The 23,660-nt window shown below is 44.7% G+C and overlaps 1 protein-coding gene across 1 annotated transcript in view; it reads right to left on the bottom strand.

Annotated features, from left to right (window-relative positions):
• SETBP1 (SET binding protein 1) overlaps positions 1-23,660 on the bottom strand; it is a 356,127-nt gene that overhangs the window by 94,663 nt on the left and 237,804 nt on the right. Inside the window, exon 3 of the mRNA XM_084832845.1 lies at positions 12,215-15,668. Within this exon, the coding sequence (XP_084688971.1) occupies positions 12,215-15,668 (3,454 nt within the window). The remainder of the gene's footprint in view (positions 1-12,214; positions 15,669-23,660) is intronic.

The raw sequence follows: 23,660 nt of genomic DNA, 5'->3' as shown, positions 1-23,660 counted from the left end.
TGTCACAAAATTCCACAAAGGTTTCTGATGATTGCTCAGCTTGTTTATTCATTCATTCATTCATTCATTCACTCATTCATTTTAATTTTAATTTAACACCAGGGTTTCTCTGTTGGAAAAACAACAACTTTCCCCAAAGTATTGACTGAGAAATTGTGCGGCCCTCTTACAATGCCTCTGCTGTAGTGAGGTCCCAAATGGGGTTGCAAAGAAAGAATGTGTAAGCTATTTCCTGCACCCAGAGCTTGTATACATTTACTCTCTGTAATTTCCTTTTTGGATGTTTCCTGCTGCTCATGTAGCCCTTCACTATAATTTTCTAAGACACTCTTGGATTCCCTCTTAAATACCCTTGTCTTGGGAGAACTAATGAAATGCTAATTAGAGAGGGCAGTGAACTTTGCCACACTTGGATTTCAAAACCAGCTTTAGGGAGTCTCTCCCTTTTGGATAAGACTGCAGAGAACCGCCATTGTGAGAAACGGTCACACCAAGGATGAAAGCGGTCACATCAAGGATGAAATGGTCACACTAAGGATCCATCCAGGGATTCTGAGAAGCATGAGGCATGAAGATGTCCTGAAAATGAATCCTGATGTTCTGGATTATTTCCTGCACAACTTGGTGGTGGTGGTGTTGTGCATGTGCGTGCGTGAGCCCACCCATCTTTAATAGTTATGGTCCATAGCCATTTCAGACGTGATCCACATGCACCAGTGGAGGGTGGTGACTCCAATTTCGGTGGGGCTGTCAGTCCTTCTGGGTTTCAGTCAGAACCACCCAGAACTCTAACAGGGCTATCCAAGTTTCTGAATCCTATCCCCAAAATAGGTTCAGAAACTTGGATAGCTCCTTTAGGGTTCTGGCTGGTTCTGGCTGAACCCCAGAATGGATTCACAGCCCCACCGAAATTGGAGCCACCATCCTCCACTGATACACACAAAGTATGTGTGGAGAAGGGGGAGTTGGACCACACCACTGGCCCCAGCACAATACCTCAATGTATTCTGCGTCTCTGGCCCTACTTGCTTGACATTCACCGCTTCAGTGAGATGTCTGCAAAGAGGTGCCTAAGCACACATTGGGCACGTCTTTCCAGATGTCAGTGGGATGGGCGCAATTATGTATTCCTACTCACCCTTCTCATTGCATATCTTGTATGTGCTGATCATATCCGAAAAGTGCTAATGTCTATTCCATATAAGACACATTCGGAGCTTTGCACCCAATCCTCAACACATTGACTTGAACATTAGTCCTGCTGATTTCATACAATTATAAGAGTTTAAAGGGACCCGAAATGCAACTTCACACCATGAACTAGGGCCATCCGCACACCTGTAGAAGACCCTCAATAGATTGGGATTAGCATGTAATTCTGCAAAAGGCACATTTTTATTCAAGCACTGAGTTCCCAATGGGTCACATCAATGTTCTGGAACTACTGGCCAACCCATGCGAAGCCACACATTTCTGACCAGCATCGTGTTCTCCTCGAGGGGCAAGAGATGGATGCAGTCTCTGAGCTGAGCAGATAGGCTTACAAAGTGTGGCTGTCTGAGTTCATTTGGATCAGCAATCCTCATCAAGCAAATTTATTCTCTCTCTAAAAAGAGTATAACCTTACTCAACAAACTACATCCCAAATCTTTAATTAGAAAGACCCTTTAAGATCAACACGTGAATGAAAAGCTAACTAGAAGCAGCTCACTTCCTCCTCCCCTAATCTTCTTTACAGTTGCACTGCAAAAATGATTGGAGGATTCCTTCTCTAAAGGAAGAATAAAACACAATAGTTTATAAGAGAACTTCACTCCATGGGGTGTCTCAAATGAACGGAAGCCGTTACGAAAAATATGACTGTCAGCTGATGAAATTATGGTCAATCCCTTAAATACAGGTATCTAGCAAACACAGGTAGAACAGAAAACAGTTGCTTTTATGGAGACCCCCATATGACCTGATCCTTCTCTCATTTCCCGCAATTTTTACATCACTGTAGCTTCCCTTGGCTTTTAATGACATTGTTCCTTCTTTATAACTGTGCAAGTGAAGATCTGATCATACGCCAAGACTCAAGCCAACGTTGTGGGAAGAGCAGATGCTGGAACACAAAATATAAAAGCCACAATTCCATAAACCAGCAATTGAAATATAAAAATGTCAAAACAGTGCATTCTGGCACTTATCAGAAGAGGAAGGATAAGGGCCTTTGAGACACCCAGACTCTGTAAGGGATAATATCACTAGGAATACTACAGCAGATATTTATTATATTCTGTGTGGATTCCATCATCATCATCACAGGAGAAGAAAAAAGACAGGTCTGTGCCCCAAGCAGCTTACAAATCTAAATTTTAGGTGTGGTGGAGGCAACAGAGGGAGGTGAATGATGGGGAGGGTGTGGGTAAAAAGGCAGGAATGCAGGAAAATGCAGTTACACACAGTTTTTTTAAAAAACAAAAACAAACATATCCTGCTTTCCTTTGCAAAGCAGACACAAGGAAGCTTGCAAGAACTTTTTTTTTTCTCTTTAAGAAGAAACATTAAAACACTTTAAAATCCAGTAAGGGAGCAATCTAAAATGGAAGTCAGACAGGAAAACAACCCCCAAATCCCCAAATCTTAAAAAAAGGGCTTTCAACTAAAAGGTCCAATTAACTAAAATAAATAAAGAAATTAGTTTTCATTTGGGGATGAGGCTTAAAGGGATAAACAAGAGGCATGTTATGAAAGCTGGGTTTTGAGGATAGATTTGAAGGGAGAGAGATCAGAAGAGATGACACCATATTGCCCTGGAGTTCCAAACAAAGGAGGCATGTTTACAGGACAGTAAAACAGAGTTAAGCCTCAGCTACGTAATTAGCATAATGTGTAGTTTGGCTCTCAATGGCGAAACCAGGATTTGTTGCTGCGTAATGTGTGAAACAGTCCTATGTTCAGGCAACTCAAGTGGTGAAACAGAGGCTGCAATTCTTGTTGAAGGACAAAAGTCAAAAGAAAGTGTTGCACCACAGGCTCAGACAATCATAAACAGACAGATATTCATAGTTTAATGAGCACTCTTGGCTCTAAATTTTCTTGGCAGAGCTTGTTTCAGCTTTAATATATTTTTCTTTTCCTTCTTGTTGTACAAAGTATGGCTCTGGTTAGCTAAACGCTGATGACTTTTCCATCCAAATAATACTTTTGACAATGAACAAACCAAGCTCATAATCTGCAGCTTGATGGATTAGATCATGGAGAGCCACACATATTTGCAGACATGAAAATAAACATAGTTTTCAAAAAGCTGGAACAGCAAACCCAGTCAAGCAAGAGCTCAAGGAAAGATGACTTTTTTCCATTCATGAGTAATTGTTGTATTTTTAAATCCTCTGAAGAAACTTTGCAACATTATTGGTCCCCTACTTGCTGAGAATCTGTTCATTATGGCATAATAAGCAGACAGTTTTAATCAGGTCCTGGATTTTTCTTATTGTTGATTATTTAAAATTGTTTAGATATTGTCTGTGTGTGTGTGCTGTCTGTTTATATGTTTGTATGTAAATGTTCTTTTTAATACTATGTATAATGTATTTTTAATGGTTTTTAATCTGTGTAAACAGCCCAGAGAGCTTCGGCTATTGGGCGGTATAGAAACGTAATAAATGAAATTAAATGAATGAATGCCCACACACATTCTTAACAGGAAGGGCCTTTTTCACAGGGTGACCATTTTTTTTCTGAATATTCTTCAATGAAGTGAAATGCCAGTTTATGGAGACCCACTGAAAAATGATGTAGCAAATACCAAATATCAGCACATGGAGGAGCATTAGGAAGTTATTCTCGTTGTGAATAAACAACAGAGGAAAGTCACCTTGTAGTAGATTTAGGCACGCTCTGGGAGAGAGCGCAGGACAGGAAGGCCTGGTGTGCTATGGTCCATGGGGTCACGAAGAGTTGGACACGACTGAACGACAAAAGTAGATTTAGGGATGTTGCGGGAGTCCAGGAAGGGGATGGAGTCTGGTGGACATCCCCCTGCTCAGCCTGCCAGACTCTAGTCTGCGGACCACAGCACTTGCCTAATTCGGAGTGCTGAGCCACCGGTCCCCACTGGTCCACCGAGCCACCATTTTGCATAAAACTGGCAGCTTGGACTTTTTCGTAAATGCCCATTTATGCAAATGGTGGCTGCAAAGGGGCCATTTACGCAACATTACAGATGTAAATGGACCATTTACTCCAGTAATAATTTTATGGCTGCCATTTGCATAAATGGGCATTTACAAAAAAGGCTGAGCCACCACTTTTACACAAAATGGTGGCTCGGCGAGAGATTGGGCAGCTACGCGCTGCCCACTGGGCACCCGTGGATTGCCCGGTGGATTGCTGTGCACAGCAAACAGGATTGGGCGGCTGGCGAGGGTCGGGCAAGCGGCATGGATGGGGGTGAGTTTCATAGAATCATCACAGAATCACAGAATAGTAGGGTTGGAAGGGGCCTACAAGACCATGGAGTCCAACCCTGTGCTCAGTGCAGGAATCCAAGTCAAAGCATCCCTGACAGGTAGGTGGCTGTTCGGCCTCGTCTTGAATGCCTCCAGTGTGGGAGAGCCCACCACCTCCCTAGGTCGTTGGTTCCATTGTCATCTTGCTCTAACAGTCAGGAAGTTTTTCCTGATGTTTAGCCAGAATCTGGCTTCCTGTCACTTGAGCCCATTATTCTGTGTCCTGCACTCTGGGATGAGCGAGAAGAGATCCTGGCTTTCCTCTCTGTGATGACCTTTCAAGTACTTTAAGAGTGCTATCATGTCTCACCTCAGTCTTCTCTTCTCAAGGCTAAACATGTTCTTTCAGTCTCTCCTCATAGGGCTTGGTTTCCAGTCCCCTGATCATCTTCGTTGCCCTCCTCTGAATTCTCTCCAGTTTGTCTGCATCCTTCTTAAAGTGTGGTGCCCAGAACTGGACACAGTACTCCAGATGAGGCCTAACCACTGCTGAGTAGAGGGGAACTAGCACTTCATGGGATTTGGAAGCTCTACTTCGATTAATGCAGCCCAAAATAGCATTTGCCTTTTCTGCAGCCACATCCCGTTGCTGGCTCATATTCAGCATGCGATCTAGAACAATTCCAAGATCCTTCTCGCTTGGCCATCCCTACGTTGATTTGCCATGCAATTTTGGGTGTAAGTAATGGGAATAATAACAATAATAATAATAACAACAACAACAATATTTCTTAGACATCTTTCTCAAAAAGATTCAAGGCTACTTACAACAGAACTAAAACAAACACCCTTTAAAACATGTAAATGCCTGGTCCTGGATAGGGATAGCTTTGACACTGAGGTTCATGCACTGGTAACCTCAAAACTAGATTACGATAATGCGCTCTATGTGGAGCTGCCCTTGTGCCTGTTTCAGAATAGGTGCTCAGTGGTGTACCCAGCCATGTTCACGTTACACCTGTCTTAACAGAACTGCACTGACTCCCTATTTGCTACCAAACCATGTTCAACGTTACATACAAAGCCTAAACAATCTGGGCCCAGGATACCTAGCAGACCGCCTTCCCCTATATATACTCAGCTGACGTTTAGTATCTTCAGAGGAGGCCTTGCTGGTCATTTTGCCAAGTAACATGATCTTGAAAGTGGGCCTTCTCTGTAGTAGCACCCCACCCCCTCCAAACAGCCTTCCCTGTGTGGTTCAGGAGGCAGAAAATGTGGTATGTTTTAAACGCCTCTGAAAACGCACATGTTTACGCAGAGTTTTTCTGGCTTGTAATTAATGGTCATTAATCATGATCTGCTCCATTTAATGCATTTTACTATGTTTTTTAGCATTGCTTTTTATTATTGTGGTCGTAATCGGTTTTTAATGTTGAATTTTAAGCAGTGATTTTTAATATTGTTATAAGTAAACTGCTTGGAATTCTCATTATATTAAATGGTATATAAGTATTAATAGATAAATAAATTATCAATGTGTTACCATTCTCTCCCAGCCTCTCTCTAAGAAATTGGGAAGTGATGGCACAGGTCCTGGCATGAGACCGTATTAGCCCATCACAACTGTACAAGCTTGCTTAAATTTCATAGGTTTTGTTTGTTCCATCTATGGATACCCAAGTACAAAATCCATAAATGTGAACCATGCACACGGGTTTAAATGGAGGCTGTGGGGAAAAATAACAACAATCCCATATATGAATGTATGTGTGTGTGCGTGTGCGTGTGTATATAAATATATAATTATTATTATTGCATTTTATTATTGCATTTATATCCTGCCTTTTTTCCTCTTGCAAGGAACACTCTAAACACACATGCACTATCCTCGGTTGAATTCTTGTGTGTGTGTATTTTATAGGTTAGAAACCTAGGCCTGGATGCATCATGGTGACCCTCAGAGTATAAATGGAATTATTTCAAATCAAGAAGAGGATTTTACTCTCTCATTTCTATTTGCCTCTTGATAATCAACACCAGGACAACTGATAGGGCAAACAGAATATCAACTCTGGTGGCTGGTCCTGCACTCAGCCTGCAGCGGTTGCTAAGCAACCACAACACAGGGTCCCCTTTTCTCCCTGGAATAGCAAAAAAAAAACAAAACCACTAGGCCTGAATGCAGCACTGGCTGAAAAAAGCTACTTAAGAGGGAGGAGTGGTGAATAGCCTGGGCTACATGTACACAAAGGTGTGCGTAGCTTTCACTGGGTGGCCATATTGCTTCCTTAACAGGGTTTTGGTGGTGTGAGGAGCTCAGAAAGAGGGCAACGTTGATCAGCTGTGGGTTTCCTCATTACTTCAATGTCCATCATTCCTCAGACTTCTGAAAGGAGCGGAAGGCCTGTTACTTTAAGGGACGTCAGTCACCCTCTTCTGACAGCATACTCAACATGTACACTGAACATATGAAAAGGAGTAGGATTGTGCTGGCTGGTCCTTTCCGTGATGTCTCAGCATTCAGCTGAAGGCAGTATCCTATTCGGCACTAGCACTAATATAGATTACGTAATGTTAGTGTGACACTTTTCTTTAGGGTCCCTAAAGGGACGCACAGCAAAGGCTTTGTACAGGGACAATTAACATATATCATTTTAATTTCTTAATTAAAAAAAAATAATAATAATGCACACGTAATAATTTTACATGCATAACAATTCATGTATCACCAAAACAATGAAACAGAGCACAGTGCTCCCAAAGTTCTGTCTTTCAGCTTGAGTCCACAACAAAAATATAAATAAAACTTCTCCCTGACGCCTGATTTTTCTGCTGGCTGAAGAAAGGAAAGAGTCTCTGCTCCGTTCACTCCAGCTCCGCAGCAATCTTCTCAAAATGGACCAGGATTCAGCAACACAGGAACAACTTGCTGAACAGCCCTGTCTGAATGGTTCAAGGTCTTACAAAGGGGAGAAAGCAAGCTTCTTCCACAGTGTATTTTGGCAACCGCCTAAAATGCTGGCCACTCCCTATCTCACTCCTTTATTGAGCATGTGCAGGAATATTCCCGCCCAGAATTCTTAAACAAAAATATACCACTGGGTATATTTTTGGCATAAGCAACGGGTTTTCCAGGGAAACTGTTGTGCCAGAAAACACTATTGACATTGTGCTAAAAGTAACATACAGGGGCAGGGGCAAGTAACCTCAGGCCAGTGGGCCAAATCTGGTCCTCCTAGGATCCCAATCTCACCCTTCTGGGTTCCCCAGAAGGCCATGCCTACTCCCCGTGGCCCCACTGCCTTTCCTGTGACCACTGATTGTTTGGTGTTCCCAGCTTTTGCAGTCCCCACACAAAAAAACTTTGAAATGTCTCTAAGGCCTAGTTACTGACAGTAAGAGCTTTAAGATAAAATATGATGGTATGTTTTTGTATTTTTGGCCCTGCCCCTTTTGCCTTTGGCCCCACCCACCACTGCAAGACACCACCGGAGAGCTTCTCCAAAACTGAATTCGTTCCTTGGGCTGAAAGGGGTTCCACACCCCTGCACTAGCACAATATAATCTACGTTTGCACTAGTGCCAAATAGTATACAGCCCTATGTGTGTACAACTGTGGAACCAAGTACCCAGGGAGGTGGTGGGCTCTCCCACACTGGAGGCATTCAAGACAAGGCTGGACAGCCATCTGTCGGGGATCCTCTGACTTGGATTGCTGCATTGAGCACGGGGTTGGACTCCATGGTCTTGTAGACCCCTTCCAACACCACTATTCTATGATTCTATGATTCATACAGCCTGGGAAACCAGGCATGACCACAGCTCCCAGCTGCATGTTTGGCCTCTGCGGATGTATGTTTGTTCTGGCTTAGATCTTGTTTTTACATTCACCTGAATTCAGAGAGGTTGGGGATGGCTATAACAGGATATCCCACTCCACTTCTTTGCATATGCAGAGATTAAAATGAAAACAGGCCTACTGTGAAGTGATTTGACTTTTCTCCTCAATTTTTATGTGGTGACATACTCTTAGGAAAGCACCCCTGCCTAGTAAAGCTCAAAAGATCTGAAACTGTTGGCTTTCCAATGGTTTTCTGGATGACACACTTTCTCAAGACTACTTTACCACTGAGAAACCAAGGAAGAAAGTAATCTCATAATAGTCTAAAATATCTGCCCTTAGTTTTATGGTACTGAGTCAGTTTTTACATGCTGGAATATCAGCTTCCATAGCTCACTTCAGCCTTGCTTCTGTTTAAACATTCAAAGGCTGAATCAGAGATTGAACTAGAGCCAAAACAAAACAACCCCATTTTTGCTGCCCAATTCATGTGCAGCAAAATAGGGTGGCGTTTTGGTGTTTTTTTAAGGTGGAGACAATCTCTCCCCACCCCTGCCCCGGCAGTGATTGCTCCTCTCAGAAACTGGGCCATCATTATTTTCTTCCCATAACGCCCCTGTAAACAACACAGAGGAATTCTGGGGGAAGATAGCAGGCCTCACTGGTAGTTGCTGAGAATAGCCCAATTGCAGAACATGTGGCAATAGAAGGGCAAAAGGGATAAGTAGATTTCAGTCCCCCAAATGGTCCAAAAGCTCAAACTTTCAACCCATGTTTAGATTGTGTTGTTGTTAAGGTATTTTATGAATGACTAGCTAGAGCAGCCTTCCTCATTCTGGTGCCGTCTAGATGTCCTGACCATTGGCTATGCTGGCAGGGGTGATATGAGTTGAATGGAACCAATGACCTAGGGAGGTGGTGGGCTCTCCCACACTGGAGGCATTCAAGATGAGGCTGGCTGGACAGCCACTTGTCAGGAATGCTTTGACTTAGATTCCTGCATTGAGCAGGGGGTTGGAGCCGATGGTCTTATAGGCTGCTTGCAACCCTACTATTCTATGATTCTAGGATTCTATGAAATCCAAAACACTGGAGGGCACCAGGTTGGGGAAGGCTTAGCTAGAGTATTCGGCTAGAAGTCTTCATGGTAAAGCAAAGGGAGGTTCACACAATCCTCCCAACCCTTGAAAGAATGTGGGAGGGAGGTTGTGAGTAGGGTTGGCATGAGTGTCCAAGGAAGGGGTGAGTCCTATAGACTCCCCCACCCCCACCGGAACCCTGCTCAGCAGGCTGTGCGGGGTCGCTTGCCTGCTCGGTGAGCTTCAGGAAGTGCTGTGATCTGTCACATTGCTGATTTTCCACTGTGCGCTGAAATCATGGTTCGGTTACTACCACAAATCTAATGTTGCATCTAAGGCTGCCCTTAAGGGGCGATGACTCAACATTACAGGGGTAAAGGGCCCGTTACCACCATAATGTTGAGTCATCGCCTGGGGTAGCACCCTTTCCCACACTGGCTGAACACGAAGACAGCTGGGCACATAAATGGCAGAGGCTATCCTGTGTGGCCCCACAAACCCCTTGTGGATTCTTTCAATGCTTGGGGTGTGTGCGTGTGCATGTGTGCCTCCCAATTCTCTACTATGAACAAGGAATTAATGCTGCTATTGCAAGGTAGCAACCACAAGGTAAAAACCTCTGAATCTTGGCTGTTTAACCATCCCCTTAAGTATGAATACCTGCCTGATCCTCAGAACTTCTTTAGGGAACCCCCCCCCCCGAAACCGCTGTTTGTTTTATTGCTCGGTTTGCTTTTAATTTTGATGCGATGTATATTTTTATCGCAGGCGGCCTTGCATTTGATTTGATTTTATCATAGAATAGTGGGATATACATGTCGAAACAAAGAAGCATTTGCTTCACAGTATTCCCGTTAACTATGATGCAGACAAACATTGCTGGCATTAGTCAGTTCAGGGCTACCTGCCTCTTTTGCCATTTATCCAGGAGGGGGAAAAAAAAGTACAGATGGCGTGCATACACAAGCTCTGTTGAAACAAAAGAAGTTTTCTCAGCAGCTGTGCAAGATGAAGGGTTTGTGCTGCTGCTTCAGGTCAAGACTAAACACATTTCCTTGTAACCAAGCTCCACTGATACAACAATTGGAAATTACTTGCAAGTAAGTGATCCGAGGATCACCATGTAAGTCATGACTTTTCAATCTGGTCTGGCATTTCACTTTGCCACCACAAGGCTTCTAGGAGCCGGTCTGTGGTGGACTAAAATGCATTCCCACAACGAAAGGTTCAGGCAGCAAAACCACCACACAACTGTTCCCCTATGTGACCGCACATGGGCCATTACCTCAAACCAGATCATATGAAGTAGCTGTTAAGGTTTTCTCCAATAAGGTAATTTACCAGACTAAATAACATGAATCCAGACACCTCAAACCTTAGACAACCTACTGGGGCACTGTCTTTCCTCAAGTTACCGTAAGGGCAAAGGAATCAGCCTAAACAAAAGAAAACTGTTCCTATGGATCCGTTGTTTTTGTGCTTTGCTGCCCATGTTGGTAACTGGATCTCCTTACCAATGAACATCTTAATGTGACAGCCTTACTTACAAGTAACTGAAAACAACTTCCAAGTTGTGACTTCCCATGCCATTACATCCATAAGCTTCTTACCACATGCACTGGCCCAATTGCACGGCGAGTCTCCACACAAGCATCAACAACTTCCAAGAACATACCATGCTAGCTTCAAGCTGAATAGTATTTTATCCTGCCCTTCAAATAACGTTTACCAGGGCAGCTTACATAGAATAAAAATAACAGAAATACAAGGAACAATAATTTAAAAGAGTAGGTAAATGCAGCATTAAAGTCAATCCACTTAAGAGTTAAGGGCCATTAAAAAAAAGGTATTGGCCTGGAGTCAAAAAAGATTCTAATGTATGCACCAGGTGAGCCTCTCTGGGGACAGCATTTCACAGATCGGGTGCAACTACTAAGGAGGCTCTCTCTCCAGTTGCCTCTGGCCATACTTCATTCAGTAGGGGACATGGAGAAGAACCTCTGACAATAGCTTTAGGGAATGGGCAGCCTAATATGGAGATAAGACAAACCTCCGGGTGGAGACGTTGACTATGCAATTGGGTCCATGCACACAGCTAGAGGCGTACAAACGTTTATGACCTCTACATGGAACTACATCATGTAGAAGTGGGTTTGACAGCTACCACATGGGAGAGACATCTATGAAACTACCTTAACTCACCTGGCTTTGTCTCACAATTTAATTTATGACGCTGCATACGAACATATCAAGCTGCTGTAAACCGAGTCAAACCATTAATCCGTGTCGTCTAATGATGTCAGCTCTGACTACCAGAGGCCCTCCAAGTTCTCAGACAAGCATCTTTTCCAGCCCTACCTGGAAATGCCAGGGGTTGAGCCTGGGACCTTCTGTGTGCAAAGCACTTGCTCTACCACTAAACAATGTCCCCTCCCCAAATGACTTACTTATTTAACTGCACTTGTACTTTTGCACTAAAACACTTTCCCTCACAGAAGCATCAGGGTCAAGGGTGAAGACAGCAAGCACCAGCTGGCAACCTGTCCCCACCATCAGCTTGGCCAAGACCAACTTCCATTTGGCCTCTCTCCTGTCCCAACACTGCCTTCTGCAGTGGCTATTCAGTGGCATCTGAATTTCATTGTTTTCTTCTCACCTCCATATCCTCTTTCCCCTCAGTATTGTACTCATTCGACTGCAAGACATTATTTAAACAGTGAATCACCTTGAGTGGATTGTCATGACGGGATATAAATGCAGTAAATAAACAAATATGCATCAAAATGCCTGGTTGCAAGAAGGTGGGGGGAAATAACAGATTGCAATGAGAGAAGTGTATCTTTTCGGATTCCTACCTGAAGTGGATGAGGAATCATAGGAACTCCTGTCCTTCCTACTCGTTCTGAAGGTCTGAAGGTCCTTCTCCCTGTATGTTCCGAATCCTTCAAAACTCCTCCTTTTGCTTCCACTCCCGTCATTGTCCCGCTTTTCACTCAAGGAATTAATGTCGCCAAACACATCCAAGGACTCAGGTCTTGCACTGCTCTCATTGTTCCCAGAGTACCTCTTCATGCATGAGTCAACAGGATCGTTACTCAAGTCACCTTTATCCTTGCTCTGCACCCACTGTTGGGTGTCAGAGAGTGACAACGTAGACAAGGTATCCACTTCAAAATTGCTCTTGGAACCTTTGTGCCCAGTTTCACAATGCTGGTGCTTCTGTTTCTCTTTATGCTTGCTCTTCTCATTCAGCAAAGAGAGGTCTTTGTCGGAGACATTTAATCTTTCACCTACTGAATGACTGGAGAAGCCAGTGGACTTGCTAGCAAAGAGACTGCTCAGGTCATCATGAGCCCCCAATATCCGCTCATCCTTGTGTTTGTGCTTATGTTTGTGTTTCCTTTTGTGGAGTCGACCACTGGGTATGTTTGTCCCTGCAACCTTTGGAGAGGTCAATGAAGAATGCACATCCCCAAGGCCCATCCCTACAGGTGTCTGCAGATGAACACCATGCTTTACTTTATGCTTGGCAGTATTGGGCATCTTCATGTGAGAGCTAGCATGGAACTGGGGAGGGGGCACGGTAGGCCTCATAAATGGAGAAGCTGCTCCAAGTGTGTGAGACAAGTACAAAGGAGCTGGGTACTGACTGTAGTAACCAAGGTTCATCATAGGCATTGATGTGTAAGGCATTCCATAGGGTGCATAGTAACTCCCACTGGGAATAGGGTAACCAAACCCTTGTAAGAAAGGCACCTTCGTCATGGTGTCATTGGTTTTGGCAGGTCTACCACGCTTCTTCTTAGACTTCATGTCAGAGGTCCTGCGAAGATATAGCAATGGGTCATACTGGATATATGGCACAGGGTAATAGTGATCAAAGTTAATCCTAAAAATGCTGGGATACGGATTTTCATGGTAAAATGTGTAGCTCCTATGAGAAATCCTGAACACTTGGAACTTGCTGATGAGCTCTTCCAGATCTGCCAGGAACTGGAGGTCATCTCTGTTCTGCAGGTTTTTCCTCTTCCTCTTGTGCTTTGGTTTTTTCATGGTCTCATGAGAGAGAAAGTTATCAACGATTAGATGCTTCTGCCGGTGACTATGCCTGTTCTTAGTGCTGGTGTCAGATTGAATGGCCTCCGGATTGTCCAGGCTGCAGAAATCGAATGAGTATCTTCTACGAGATTCTGAAGTCTTCTCCGCTTGGTCAGAAGTACTGTTGTTGTCAGTACCAATCCCACTATCGCTTGGTATAGTTTCCTCACTGTGGGATTCACTCACCGGAGACAGTGTGACTTCCTTTAGGGAACCAATATCACAAAGGTGGGAAGGAGAATTTGCCATGAGCCTAGGTGGGGACAACTTCCAAGTCCCACCATGTATTCCTTTCTGAGTTTTTGTGGGAAGAGCGCTGATGGGCTGTAGATTTGGCATAGTCTTTAACTCTGAAAAGTTTGTTTCGGTGCTGGCAGGGCTAAGGTTGCCGTTAGACCCTGCTAACTGCGTCGAAAGCGGATGAAGAGCTGCTGGTGATGATGCCACAAGTGACTGCAAGGTGGAAGGCACTGCTGGGTTTTCTGGCTGGCTGGATACAGGCCTCAAATGCTTGATGGCTGTTTTCGGTTCTTCCATTGGGGGCTGCAACTCAGATCTTGGCTTCCTTCCCCTTTTCTTGCCGATGTAGATAGTCCCCCTCTTGCTCACATTTATTTGCTTCCCTAGTCTGGCATCAATGGTTGGTGCCCCTGTACTGGCTGGTGGCTGTGTTTTTGTTTTCAAAGCAATGTTACTAGAGCAGGATAAGATCTGGCTCAAAAGGTTCTTCCTCTTGAGGGTCTTCATTTTGTTGATGGTCTTGATGGTCTTCTTATCCAACACACCAAGCTTGCCAACCTTTTTGTGGAATTTCAGCTCACTGATAGAATTATCTTCTCCTGGAGCCATTTGGGCCAACTTCACCAAGTTTCGTCGCCTCTTCCTTTTTTTTGTACCAGGAAATTCCCGGTTGATTGGGCTGACTGGGCTGGTGGATGTCCCTTCGTGGATGGTTTCGACAGTTAGCAACGGTTGCTTCTTTGGTCTCCCCCTCTTCTTCTTGATGGGAGTAATCACAGTAAGACTGTCTGTATTGGTATACAGAGGACTTGATGGAGTTATGGGATAAGCTGAGGGAGGTTCTACCATCAGTTTCTCAGAGGGGCCTAGAGAAGGTTCCCGGAGCACATTTTTAGGTTTGCTGCAAGTCCACCTTCGTTTTGCTGAAAACTTTGGATGCTGAACTTCTGGTTGCTTGCTAGGTGTGGGGATATCATTTGTCACTGAAGGAGATGTCACAATTGTGGACTTTCTGAGTCTGGTAGCATTGGTTGTGGGAGATTTATTGATTATCTCATTGTTTTCCACTGATGCCAATGGAGACTCACTCTCAGTAGCTTTCACTTGCTTTGTGACTCGCAGATCTTTCTTGCACACCTCTGCTTGTGAGTTAGTCCTACTGGGAACATCACCGCTCACAGAATGTCCAGAAGGTGGGATTTTCTCTGCGACATTCCTGTCAACAGCCGTTTTTGCAGACTGCCGTTTCTTCCTTTTGTGACCAGGCGGCTCCACCGTTGGTGTCTTGATTGGGATAGTAATTCGTACATGACTAGCATCATTTTCAGAACTGTTGGCTGAGTTTGGGCTTTGCCTGGGGGATGACGATTTGGTTGCATTACATTCCTTTTTCCCTTCCATGTTGTCATGGGTTTTGGCTTCAAATGCCTTCTGAGCATTTTTCACCCATTCTATGTCTGTGTTTTGGATAGTTTGGTTGATTAAGTCTTTTTTACTGGCCTTTTTCTTTGTGCTGCCAGTGGGTTGATCAAGGGCTTCCATTTGTCCCCCTCCCTCTTGACTCACTAGTGGTGAAAAGCCATTGCAATCTGACAGGTTGTTAGGCTGGGACGTTACACCAAGAGAATTTGACCCTGGGGCCGCACTGCATGCGGCATGGTCTTTGTTATTACTGCTTGGCAACTGACCCCATGTATTGCTGGCACTGGATTTCTTAGCTTGGGACTTGCTGAAAGTTACAGTGGGTTCCAAAGAAGGGATCTTGGTAGAACTAATGGCTTCTCGATTTGGCTCTGGGGCAATGAAGCAGGTTTGGGAGGCTGATCCAGATTCCGAGCTCATCGACCAGTCGAGATGATGCTGGTTGTTGCTTTTTTGCTGGTGCCGTGATTTTAAGGTGTCACTGGTGAAGTCCTGTTGCAGGGTTGGATCATAGTGCACAGCAGAATGCTTTTGCAGCCTTTCATAAACCTGGGAAGGAGAAAAAGGGAGAATGTTATGTCTTCTGAATCCCCCAAACATCAAGACATTCCTTCCCCCCACCCTTGCAGCTGAATAATACAACAATTTTGATATGCATTTAACAACAACGTTGTTAAATCTCTGTCCTAAACAGAAGTCAGCAAGTAATGCAAGAGGCCTTGAAAGTATAAAAAAAACACCAAACAACACCCCCCCCACCCCGCAAAACCCCACATGGACACTGAATTCACATGAATACAGTAGGACGCTAGCTACTTCTCTAGAGGATTGTTCACTAAAGCAACTCACTTTCAAATTGTTCATGAGCTCGTTGGGTAAGGAGTTTCCTATTTCTTTTTCATACAAAGGATTTTCTTGTTTGGGGGAGTAATGAACAGTTATCCTAGAGTTCCTCCTTTCTGTTGTCTTCCATAAAACCAAGCAGGCCCTCACTGACTGCACTACATCCATATATTGGAAGACACTGCCATAAGAAATTCCTTTCTAGAGAAGGAATGTCTATCCATTCAGTGGTCAAAGAGTTTCCTCCTTAGGCAAGGATGGAAGAGCATTATTCACAAAGTTCTCACAAGTTCTCAGGACGCCCTACTCCAGACATTTGGAGAGCACTGGAAACAACAGGTGTGGATGATAGGACCCATTGCAAGGGAACCAGTCATATGTATTAAGCACTACTCCTGGGCACACATAAAAGATCGGGGCCTAACCAGAGAAACGTCTTTCTCTTTCCAAAATATATATCCCATTATTTACCATTTTAATATGTTGTATAAACAGGCAGTATCCCTTTGTTAAAACAGAAGTGACGGGTTTGCCTGTGCAGAGCCTGAAAACAGGCTTCTAGTCCTCTTTGGGGAACCACCACGCTCCGTGCCAGGTTTTGCTGGCTGCTCCGCCTCTAGTGCTGGAACAACCAATGCTTGGAAGTCAAGGAATGAAAAGAAAGGATGTAGGTCCTTTCTTTTCTTTTCTTTCCTTTCCTTTCTTTTCATTCCTTTTCATTTCATTCATTTTCATTGTAGGGATTTGAAAGTTGGTTCTGCAACATCCATATACAATACTCTATTGACCCCACCTGACTGACTGACTATTGAGCCCATCAGGCTCACCCCATGGCCTCCAGGCTGAAATTATATTTGCAATTATCTCCATGTTGATCAAGTTGCCCTCTTTTGGTCTAGACCAGCCTTCCGCAACCTGGTGCCCTCCAGATGTTTTGGACTAAACTCCCAGGATCCCTGACCATTGGCCATGCTGACTGGGGCTGATGGGACTTGTAGTCCAAAACATCTGGAGGGCACCAGGTTGCGGAAGGCTGGCCTAGACAAATCTAACTCAAAACATTCAAATCCACATCTAAGTTCAAATTCTACCTCCAAGGGTTGCCACCCAGTGTTGTTGTTATTATTTTTGGTACACTCTTCTCTTTGAGATCATTGCTCTTAATATCCTCACCACAGTTTTCATGGTTGCACATTCTGAGAAGGAGAAGCAAAAGCCTTCTACATGTTTTTCTGCTGCTGCATGGTAACCACAGAACCTCTGGCTTGGAGCAGGTTGAGTTTCATTAGCTGCAACTGATACGTGTAGACTGTTTACTCAAAATGACTGGCAAAGCAAGCTGAAATAAACACACTCAGAGTGTGTTTTGCTCCCAATATATCCATCTGGCTCTCCGCCTGATCCCATGGCTCCTAATTTTTTTGGTTTTACTGTGCCCTGCTAGGTGAGCTTTACTGTCAAAAGCAGGGGTAGGTAAACTGGTGCCCTCCAGGTGTTTTGGACTACAGCTTCCATAATCCCTGACACTGGCCATGCTGGCTGGGGCTTCTGAAGTTTATTTATTCATTGGTTACATTTATATCCTGCCTTTCCTCCAAGGAGCCGAAGGCAGCATACTTGATGCTTCTCCTCTCCATTTTATCCTCACAACAGGTAGGTGGGTTAGGCTGAGAGTCAGTGATTGGCTCAAAGTCACCCAATGAGCTTCCTGGCTGAGTGGAGACCAGAACGTGGGTTTCCCCACTCCCAGTCCAACACCCTAAAAAACTATACCACACTGGCTCTCGGTTGTAGTCCAAAACATCTGGAGGGCACCAGCTTGCCCACCCCTGCTCAAAAGTCAGGGAGAAGAACAAATACAAACCAACACTCACCATGCCAAAGGAACGGCTGAGCAGAAGGGCGGTGGGGGAAAGGGCCTGCTTAACCCTCCCCAGTGGACGCTGGTGGCTCCGTTATCAGTGGGGCGGTGAATCCGCTCCAGGTTTCAGTCAGAACTCTGACAGAGCTATCCAAGGTGCTTTCAGTCAGAATTCTGAAGGAGCTTCCACACCTTGGATAGCGCCTTTAGAGTTCTGACAGAAACCCTGAGTGGATTCACCACCCCACTGACATTGCAGCCACCAGCCTCCACTGACCCCCACCCTTCCCCCCAAACACCAACTAGCTCATTGGTCAAAACACCTTAGATGGCTGCCATGTGACTCGGAATAGCGCAGTGACTAAGACACCGCGCTTGCAATCAGGGAGTCCCACGTTTAAATCTCACCGCAGACATACCTCTTAGGGGGATAATAATACCTGCCCTACAGGGCTGCTGTAAGGATTACAACAAGTTAGTAAGTGAAGTGTGAAGGGAAGCGCTCTGAATCTTATGCTATATTAACATAAACTAATCATCATCATCACCATGAGACTAGTCTAGTTCTAAAAAAACACCTTGATTCACTTTAACTTCACTATTTGCAGGGGTGTCTATTAAGCTTAAAGTGGTAGTAAAAGTGTTTGCCCCCAGCTGGCCTATGAAGCAGAAAATGACTTGGAAGGTGTTGGGAATAGTAATAAAGTAAGCCTGCTAAACCAACAACAAGGACCTCAGCATATTGTCCCGACAAGACAAAGCTGCATCTTACACTGTGGGTGGAGTTTAAGTGACTGTTGTTATGGTTGCCGTTGTAACTTTCCCATTTCTGGCTGAAGGCTCAAGCCTTGTGTGGGTGGGGGTCTGCCATAACTGGTTCTGACTGTGGTTTGCAAGCCTGGCTTGATGTTTACTGGTTCAGGAATAATGGAGAGCTATGGTTTGATCAGGACAGGAAGGCCTGGCGTGCTATGGTCCATGGGGTCACGAAGAGTCGGACACGACTGAACGACTGAACAACAACAAAATGGTTTGATCATGAAGCCAGGAAGCAACCTATGAAGTCCCACATGTAAGAGGAGGAGGGAAGAGGTGGGAAAGGAGGGATTACACAAGCCCATGGCTCATTCACGATCGTCCAAACCGTGGCTTGGAGGGTTGTCTGAATTCGGTCATCACCTCTTTGTGCTTTCCTTGCCTGACTGAGTGTAATCCTTCCAACTGCCTTGAAATTTCACTTTAGCTGACGTTTGGTGGCAGTTTAGCAATGGGCAGAAACCACCTACCCTGGCAAATGTTGATCTTTGTAAACCGCCCAGAGAGCTTCGGCTATTGGGTGGTATAGAAATGTTATGATGATGATGATGTGTAATTTTTTAAATTCGTCAGTATTCTGCTCAAGCAGGAATCTTCAAAATCTGCCTCGATGTTTCACTTTAGGCAAAATTCTCATGGCAACTCTACTTGCAGGGCAAGCTGGACATGCCAGGAAATGATCTTCTATGTCATGGGTGCACAAGCTTTGTGGCCCCGAGGGCTGCATGTAATGCTCGGTTGGGGGTCTCACGCACACATATGCCCGCACACAACACTCCCCCCCCCAGCAATCCTAATGCAGATTGCTCTTTCTCCACTGATCGCATCAGTGGGGAAAAAGCGATTTATAAGGATTGTTGGGGAAGGGAATTTGACAGCGAAAGGGGAACATTCTTGGGGGCGTGCATATGGATGTGCACCCTATTCTATGTGTCCTTCACATTTGGTCACCTTTTGAGGATGCAAAGGGACTTACTTTCCGGTCTGAGAATGAAGGAAGCTCTTTTGAATGCCTGATTAAAATAAATGAATAAATTTTTAGGCTTGTTTAATGGCCCCCAGCCTGAGAAATTATCTTGGGTGAGATACTCTATTGATTAGCTTAATGCCTCAAACTTTAAGCGGCTGTCTAATCAACCTGTATTCACGGTTTCTTTTTCTCTCTAACCGTTCAAGCAACACCGACAGCTGTGTCATGGACATATACCAACTGAAGCTTGGTTACTGTGTAATCCAGAGATCAAGCATGTAAACAAGAGACCGCAAAACAAGTTCCACGTGCTGGATATCGGCTCCTAACCTGTAAGTAACCCCTCTCTCTAATTCCAAAATCCACCTTCTCGGAGAAGCATCACCCAGATCGCTTGATAGGAAGCTGGCTCGCAAATCAAAGTTAATACCTCAACGCCCTCTTCTTTAAAGTATTAGGCGATCCATCTGCAAAAAATGGTTCCTCAAGTGTAATTCCCTATTAAGAAGCTTTATCTGGATAGATAAGCAGCTGTTTCTCATGTCGCTAATTGCTGTCTGCTGTGAGTTTAAAACATCTGCACTATTGTGCTTGTCATTTTCATATTCTAATCGCCCTGAATCTTGGAAGGGGGAAAATAAAAATAAAAAGACATATCACTGATTGTTTCTCTGGGTTAATTAGTACAGTCTCCTTGCAGAAAGTATTAAAGGGTAAACAGAACCATGATCTGTAAGTTTGATTGAAAAAAAAAAAGAAGTGTTAAGGGGTGGATGAACGGAGGTTGGACAGTGCATATGCAGCATATAGCTATGGAGAATGCCCTCCATGTTGGGGCCAAAACAGACATTACTTTCAGTCTGTATCCAGCAGCTGTGCAGTTTTTATTTTTACTCTAGAGTAGGTTCAGGGGGGCAATCTGGATCAGGACCCTAGTGTGTGTGTGTGTGTGTGTGTGGGGGTAGGGTCTTTTAAGATTTGGAATGGCCCCTGCCCGTACTCTAGAATAAAAATGGGGGGAAAGACATAGCTGCTAGATATCAATTTAATGTAATGGCAGGGTTGGCTCTTATTGTCTTTTGAAGCCTTAAAAACAACACAAAAAACCAAACAAAACAGAAGGCTTTTCTGCATGGGTGAGCTAATGCTGCCTGAAATTGTAAAGTTCAGAACCAGGACTGAAATGTTATCCCCATTGCTACTTCCTCCTTCCTTCCTTAAATGAAACTATTTAAAGGTCTCTGAATGGATCTTAGCACTGAAAATTGTTGCAAGTCCAGGAACAGGGAAGGAAAAACAGACAGCCTGATGGCCATGAGAAAAAAATATCAAGTGGAGCGGAGTTCAGAAAAGTATGAATTTGGCCACTATCATGATAAGAGACACTTGATGGTGGTTTTGTGATGACCATGTCTGAAGCCACAGTACTGCAGTATGATCACATTAGTGGTTTTGTTATCTGAGAAGCAGATCCTCCCCTCCCCTCACATGTACACTTTTTTTTTCTAGTGGTAGAGGGGACAAACCCCACTAGAAATAAACTTGCTACATTTCTATGTGGCAAAATGGCTACCAGCAACAGGTAATATTAATTTTTAACATGACCTCAGATTAAGGGAATAGGAAAATGTGCAGGTTGCAAATTAACAGCACAATCCTATGCATAGTGGAAATAAGCCCCGTTATGTCAGCTTTCCCAGCATGGCATCCTCCAGATGTGCTGAACTACAACTCCCATAATTGTGGAGTTGTACTCCAATGTATCTAGAAGGCACCAGGTTAGGGAAGGGGACGTTGTGTTCAATGTGTTGTGTTCAAGTAAGTGTGCAAAGGACTGCAGCCTAAGTAGTTTTATTTCTAGGATCAACCACTCTGATGATCAGCAGTAGCAGAAAGGAGTTTTTTCAAGTCCAACTCCCACCCCACCCCACATTAGAGACAAACATGTTTTCAGATGGGTTAATGCTATGGCGCAGGTGCAGAATTTTCCCCACCAAACATCTAGGTTTGCATATAGAATTGTTTGTGGACAACGCTTCTGGGTGCGCTGGAAACAGTGCCTTTATACACCACTCCACTGGATGGCAGAGACTGCCCAGAATCACAGACACCCCATTTGGGCTGGCCATGTTCATTAGGATCACGGCAAACAGACCCGTGGGCCAAATGTCCGGATCAGCCCTTAGGCGCAACCTTCAAAAGTACCCTTCCTCCAGGGGTTGATCTTCTGGACAGGGCAGCTGCTTCTCTGGAGCACCTGCATCTCTCACCAACTTCCAGGTTGTACACACAGAATGCCTAGGAGGTAGGCAGGTCAAAGTCACAAAGCCCCATGCTTCAGAAAAGGAAGCCTGCTTGTCCTGTGCTGATAACACTTTTAGAGTTACTATGAGAAAGAAGAAGACAGACAGAAAGTATTCTCAACACTCTTAAAATACACTGGATCATCATCACCTTCGTTATTTACAATTTCAACATGAATGCATCCAAGAGCAAGGATTTGGACCTTACTGAATCTTGCCTCTACTATTCTCCCCACACCCTGTCACTAATTCTTATGAGAATGGAGATGGACCAGTAACATTTTCCTCCTTTAGTACTGCTTTCGCTAAGCTTTTCATACATTACTCCAGTCAATGGTTCTGACCAAGAGAGCCATAAAAGGTGTCTGTAGAACAGGCATCATGTATACGTGTATCCTCCTGACACTGCCATGCATATGCAATGTTTGGTTAACACAGGTTCACAGGAAGGTGTTCTTAGGGGGCTGCTGAACAACTGCGGAACTCCCTTCCCTTTGAAAGATACCAAAACCCACGTTGAGCATATTTTAAAAAGTTCTTGGCAAATGGAGCTGCCATCACATTTCCAAACTCAAGTCCAATTTGAAGTGCATCTGGAGGGTCCCAATTAGGCAAGACATCCATAAGAATCCAGGGGAAAGCTACGCAAATATGAGAAAGACTGAAGCTGCCCTATATGAATTAGTCAGTTTAGCTGCGTATTGTTACTCTGATTGGCAGCTCTCCAAGGTCATTGGTGGGGCTCTTTCCCAACCTAGCTACCTCAGACCCTTTAACTCAGGAGTGGGGAACCTCAAATGCACGGGGCAAATCCACCCCTGCAGGGGTCCCAATCTGGCCCTCTGTGGTTCCCCAGATGACCACACCCTCTTCCTCTGGCTTCCCCCCTTCCCCCCAACCACCAATCGCTTAGTGGTTTCCTGGCTTTTGGTTATTTCCCCCCCGCATTCTGAAAGGCTGGCATGCCTCTCCTAAGGCTCAGCTACTGGCACTGAACGTTAAGCTAAGAATTGCTGGAATTTTAGCCCCTCCACTTTTGCCTCTGGCTCCACCCACCACTGGAACATAGCCCCTGGGAACTTCTCTGAAATTGAATTTGATCATTGGGCTGAAAGAAGTTAAATGCCCTTGCTTTAACTGGAGATGCCAGGCTCACACAGACTCTGCATGTGCTTTGAGACTGAACTGTGGTCCTTAGGAGGAGTTTCACACATCTCTGACTGAAGGAGTGTTCTATGTACGGATGGGCGTGGGAATCTGAGGAGGGGGTGGAGTCCAACGGACTCCCCACCACCACCTGACCACTCGGACCCTGCTTGCTCACTCAGTGACTGGCAGGAAGTGCTGCGAGGCCATTTGTCGCCTTCCCAAGTCACCATTGCACACAGCAATCATGGCTCAGTTACTTCTGCATATCTCCTGTTGCGTCTATGGCTGCCTTAAAGGGGCGATGACTCAACATTACAGGTGTAAAGGGACCTTTAGATTTGTGGAAGCAACCGAGCTGCAATTTCTGCACATAATGGTGACTCGGCAAGGTGACGGGCGCCCCTGTAGCGCTTCCTGGGCGGTTGCTGAGCTGTCCCGTCGCTCACGCACGTGGGCGGTGATGGCAGCTTGTCGATTACCTAACAGGACCAGACGGAGATCAGCTCGTCCAGCCCTAGTTCTATGTATGTAGATTTGTAGAGTCTGGGAAGAGCTGGGCTGTGCGTTTTGGTATCTGTTTAGTTTAAAACTGTTTTATT

This window comes from Heloderma suspectum, chromosome 2, assembly GCF_057233095.1.
Source record: "Heloderma suspectum isolate Gila_16-S chromosome 2, 16-S_ref, whole genome shotgun sequence".
Classification (NCBI taxonomy): domain Eukaryota; kingdom Metazoa; phylum Chordata; class Lepidosauria; order Squamata; family Helodermatidae; genus Heloderma; species Heloderma suspectum.
The sequence above is the reverse complement of the archived record's forward strand: the minus strand, read 5'-3'. Positions and strand labels throughout refer to the sequence as shown.